This window comes from Pezoporus wallicus, unplaced genomic scaffold, assembly GCF_028554395.1.
Source record: "Pezoporus wallicus isolate ANWC-B61680 ecotype Strahan unplaced genomic scaffold, APGP_CSIRO_Pwel_v1 contig_2997, whole genome shotgun sequence".
In the NCBI taxonomy this organism is placed as follows: domain Eukaryota; kingdom Metazoa; phylum Chordata; class Aves; order Psittaciformes; family Psittacidae; genus Pezoporus; species Pezoporus wallicus.
Genome location: NW_026637066.1, coordinates 2,228,091 through 2,233,479, shown reverse-complemented (window position 1 = coordinate 2,233,479; position 5,389 = coordinate 2,228,091). Strand labels below are relative to the sequence as shown.

Genomic DNA, 5,389 nt, shown 5'->3' with positions numbered 1-5,389 from the left:
CTTATTTCCCATTTCCTACGCAAGTACAGTTAACAGATCATGTTTCAGTTTAGTTTATTAAAGCCAGCTTCACAGGTGTGCAGTTTCTGTCAAGCAGTAGCTCAGTTTACACTCACTGCAGTGGGCACCCACTCCCCTGTAAAAACAAGTCTTTACAACAAAATAGAGGACTCAGCCCAGGATTCACACTGAGGGATGCTGAGGCAACCAGGAGGCCTTGTGCTTCTGTGCTGAGTCACGCACGTTCAATTTCCAGATTTTATCAATAAATTACCTCGTATTTCTCATACAAGATAACTTACTGACAAGTTCTAATACGAGCTCTTTCGCTTCCACCAACCCTTTCTCCCCAGCAGGGCTCAATCAGACCCCTACCAACTAGATCCCAAGAGTACGCCCCCACGCCGTCCGTATATCCGGGCGCGCCGCGGTGCCTCTCGGGAGCTGTAGTTCTACCACAGGAGCCATGGGGCCGCCTGTAGCGCATGCGCAGAGGCTGCTCCGCGCTGTCGGGGAGATCGGGGCCCATCCAGAGACGGGACTCCCCAAGGGCTCCGCCCCTTTCTGTCCCGGCAGCGCGCTCTCTCTCGGAGAAGCGTGCCGATTGGAAGGTTGGCTCGTTCACGTGCTCCCCAGCAGCCAATCAGATTTTTCAGCTGCTGAACAGTGGTCTTCCGTTGTCTGTTGGCTCTGCGAAATGGCGGCGCCCGGGCGGCGGCGGTTGCTGTGGCACGGCCGATGCTGGTTCTCGCAGGCCGAGTCCGCTGCTGTCCCGCAGCCCCCCGATTCGCTCTACCCGCCCATAGTGGCTTCCGCCACGTCGAACAGCAAGGCTTCTAAGCGGCGGCGCCTGGAGCACTTCAAGCAACGGGTGCACGCGGCGGCCTCGGTCGAGGAGAAACTGCGGCTATACGGGCTGCTGCAGCGGCCCAAGTACATGGTCTACCCGCAGACCTTCGCCCTCAACGCCGACCGCTGGTACCGGAGCTTCACCAAGACTGTCTTCGTGCCGGGGCTGCCCCCTAGAGCGCCGCCCGCAGCCGTGAAAGCCCCGGGAGCGGTGGTCCCGGAGGCCGCGAAAGCCCCGGAGGTAGCGGCGGGAGCGGCAGCCGGGGCCGCCGGAGCCCCGGCGCCGGGAACGGAGGCCCCAGAGGCTGCGAAAACCCTGAAGCCTGCGGCGGGAGCGACGCCGAGCCTGGATATTGTCGAGCTGCGCTCCCTCGCCTGCGACGCCCTCCTTCAGGAGAGCTTCTACCAAAATAAGAAGCGGCCGTTCCTGTACCGCGATCAGGATCATACGCCTGGCCCTTTCCTAACGCAGCTCGTGTCCACCCTCGCCGCCTTCCTGTCCTGTCGCAATCCGCTGCTGGCTGCCTCTTCCCTCGGTGCGGATGGGTGTGGGAGGGAGGGGGAAGTGGGAGCCCTGGGACGGTGGGGCCGGTCTGTGGACCCGGCAGGAGTGTTGCTGATATAGTTGTTCAGACCATTACTAATAATTTACCTCATCTCTGTTGCCCCACATGGTGCGGGTGGATTTTAATTTTTCTATTTTGCTGCCGCTACAGAACAAGAATTGGGAGAGTACTAAATGCAGAGGGGCGATACCTGTTTCTCTCTATCCTTCTGTTATGTTTCAGATTTAAAACCTGAAGTTAACTATTACTGGCATCATGGTGAGGAAGTTATTGATCGTGGACACCGAAAGGGTAGAATTGATCCTGTGAGATTTCAGATAGATGATAAACCACATCTCCAGATACGCGTACCAAAGCAACTTCCAGAGGTGTGTATATTTTCAACAGCAATTTTATCCCATGTGTTTTCACTTGTGTTTCTGACAGCTGCTGAAACCATACAATAGGTGATACGTGGACCTTGTTAATCAGGCATGTAGCATGTTAATGCGTTTCTCAAGTCTTAATGGACTTACTCCCTTCTTGTAACTGCTTTGTAGGTACTGAGACAGTCTTTTGAACTTCAAGTAGGTCATCTTTGTGCTTTAGCAAAAGTGCATGTTGCTCCACTTCGTTAAATGGAGGTTTTTAGTTTATGCTTGTAAGACAAAAATGAGGCAAAAATAAGAAATGGGTGGAATGTTCTGAGCGGAGGATAATAAGATGAGAGAAATGGAGGAGAGACTAATGGTGTAAGAGCATGTATAATCTGAATGTGAGCTCTCTTACTCTGTTACTGCTTAACACGTGCTTTCTCAAATGCTCAGTTTTATGGAAGCTGATTAAATATTACAGTCTTTTTTTGTATGTTTATACAGTGGTAATAGTGTGGCCTGTGAGGGTCTGTTTTGTCCGGTTGCCACCACAGACAGAAAACTATGCTTCACTTTCTGTAAATGCTGAACATTTCTTGCTAACTTAATTGTACAATTTGGTGAGGTTAGTTATTCAGAAGTTAACAAACTTTGGAATTTTGGAAGAAGTGTGTAGGCAGTTAAAAATGTTACTTAGTGCAAAACAGTGAATATGTGTAAACTGACACTGCTGGTTCAAGTTTATTGATACCTGCTAGAAATGGTTCTTGCTCATTTTCTACAGAAGTGAATTCTGGTTTTGAAGATGGTACCAGCTGGCAGCTTTTTTAGCATCATTTCACACGATGTTTTTTGTACATTGCAGAAAATTCAGACATCAATGTAAGATGCATGTACTAGCATGTATCGCAAGACAAGAAGTTCTGTTGCGAAAAATGAGCTTTGGTTAAAGTTATGTAAATGTTGTATGTAAGCAAGACTCACACCTTCTGCTGTCTGACCAGAAAGTGACATATGTGTGGCCTGGTGTCAGAAGCATGACTTAGCTCATGATTTTTCTTTCTTCTATTTCTTACAAGGTTGTACCGCTAGAGGCAAATCTTGGAGATGTTCCTGTTATTGATCACAAACCATCCAAACTGCCGTTGTTCAAAAGGCAGTATGAAAACAAGGTGTTCATAGGTAAGACTTTCTAGTCATAAAATACTAACTAGTTTTAATGTGTGTACAAAACTGATAAAAAAAATGAACCCCAAAACACCCCCTTGACCTTTCTACTCCCATCAACACAAAACAGTAGTATATTATTTATATACTATATAAATCTGTATAGTATATAAATCTCTATTGAGATTCTGTGTCATTAAGCAATGGGGAGTAGCATCCACTGTGTGTATGGTACTCTGTGACCAGGTTTGCTTGAAGGAGTGGGTTGAATAGAAAATTGGCAGAAAACTAGCTTCAAATTTTGATTCATATTCTCAGAGTCATTTTAGTATGTGAACTCCTGCCATTTAGAGTGGAACAAGCCCTCCATTCTCACCTAGAAGTACAGGAATCTCAGCGTTTATTCAGATCGACAGTAGAGGTTCTAACATTCCGTTGTTTTGAGTTTGATAGTGAAGATGTGTTCGTATGCATAATGAAGATGGTTACTGACTCACAGGTGTTTGTTTTTTTTTTTTAATTTTGGGGAACACAGGATCAAAGGTAGCAGATCCATGCTGTTATGGACATACCCAGTTTCATCTTATTCCTGATAAACTAAAGCGGGAGGGGTTTATAAAAGCGCGTCTGGAGGATCAGATTGAAGTTGTTTATCGAGCTAATGGTATTGCAAGTCTCTTTGCCTGGACAGCAGCGCAGGCAATGTATCAAGGTGAGACAGCAAACTTAATTGGTAATGAGTGTCTCCTCTAAAGTTCTGTAACCTTTTCTCCTCACCTTTTTCTCATGCCTTTTCTTCTGAAGACCATCCTTTAAGTGGCTGTTTTAAATTTTGTTGAACCAATGAATGAAGCAGAGCTTATACAGGGCAGTTAGTTAAGATTTTGTCATTGAGTACTTTGACTCAAGGGAAATTAATTATGAAGAAAAATATTTTTTATATATATAACACTAAGAGCCTGTGCAAAAATCTCAGTCTTGCATTCACTTAACTGACATTTGTTCTGGAGAAGGGTGGTAGATATCAAGCTGTTTCTTTGTTGTGTAACAGTTTCTAGCAGTATTCACTGCATATGATACCAGATTCTTTTGAAGAATATTACTGTGTGTGCTAGCACACATGCATAAATAAGTAAGGAAAATATTTTAAGAAGACTACTAATGCTTAGTGAGAGTTATTTGAAGTCTTAATACTTACTGGCATAGGGTTCATAGTGTTGACTGTCTAATCACTGTGGCCAGTTATGCTCAAGCATACATATGTATGTTTCTGTTGTGAAACAGATGTCGTTCAGGTGCTCCACCCTTCTCAATAGGGCAGTGTCATTCCCCCTTAGGTCACTTGAAGGACTTGAAGGATGTATTAATAATTTCTGTCATTTCTAAGAACTTGGCTGCTCAGTGTGGGGTTTTTATCAGTCACCGATAGGGAATTGTGTACAAAAAGCAAATATGATGCTGTGTCCTGGGTCTTGGAAATACCTTTGAATGGTATTTGTGTTTTATCCAGTCTGTATGAAGAATGCTTGTATTGCTAAAGCAGACAGAACATCTTTCCTTGCTAAGTTGCTGTTGCAGTTACCAAGTATTTTTCTGTATTTCAGGATTGGGATTTAATTGTGTGTCCTGATACAAATTTCCTGTATAATTAGTGTTGTTTGTTTATTTTGTAGGGTTCTGGAATGAAGCAGATGTGACCCGTCCTTTTGTATCTCAGGCTGTAGTGACTGATGGAAAATACTTTGCTTTCTTTTGTTACCAGCTAAATACTTTAGCACTAACTGTAGAAACTATTGAAAATAACCCTCGGAAGAATATCTGTTGGGGTACAGACAGTAAGCCATTGTATGATGTTGTGGAAGATGGGAGTGTGAAAGGCTTTAATGATGAAGTTCTGCTTCATTTGGTCCGTTTTCTGTTGAACAGACCAAAAGAGTTGTAAATCATTAAACAATATGGTATTCCTGTTTGCGTGCCTGAACTTCAGTGTAACTCCACGAATTATGGGATAGGATATGCTTTAGTTTTAGTTTAAGCAAACACTATATACTTGAGCTTTATTTTTAATGTGTAATACTGTACACTGAAAAATAAATGTCTAGAATACCTCAATGTCTCTTGTATATTTGATGTTAGAGTTCTAGGTCATGTGACTACTTTCTTCTAGCAGATCCATAGCTCTGCTGTTGAACTATCACAGTAAAGTATGAATTCATATGACCATCTGGTTGTTGCTGGGTGACTGTTGTCTGGATACTCGCACCAGTGAAAAATTTCTGATTTTATGCCTGAAAAGAAATTAGTTGTCTTAAATGCTTACTTACTTTAAAGAGAAAGTGAGATCAGAATAAAAACTGTTCCTTAAAAGTGAATATTTGGCAATTTAGTTACATAAAGTGGATAAAAGTTTTTAAAAGTGAATAGTTGGCAGTTTAGTTACATAGCAAGGGAAAT

The 5,389-nt window shown here is 43.6% G+C and overlaps 1 protein-coding gene across 1 annotated transcript; it reads left to right on the top strand.

Annotated features, from left to right (window-relative positions):
- Nucleotides 1-660: 660 nt before the first annotated feature.
- MRPS30 (mitochondrial ribosomal protein S30) lies at nucleotides 661-5,043 on the top strand. The gene is made up of 5 exons (XM_057403080.1): nucleotides 661-1,385; nucleotides 1,638-1,783; nucleotides 2,848-2,950; nucleotides 3,471-3,647; nucleotides 4,609-5,043. The coding sequence occupies exons 1-5, from the start codon at nucleotides 698-700 to the stop codon at nucleotides 4,875-4,877; spliced, it is 1,383 nt and encodes a 460-aa protein (XP_057259063.1). The 5' UTR covers nucleotides 661-697; the 3' UTR covers nucleotides 4,878-5,043.
- The last annotated feature ends 346 nt before the right edge of the window (nucleotides 5,044-5,389 follow it).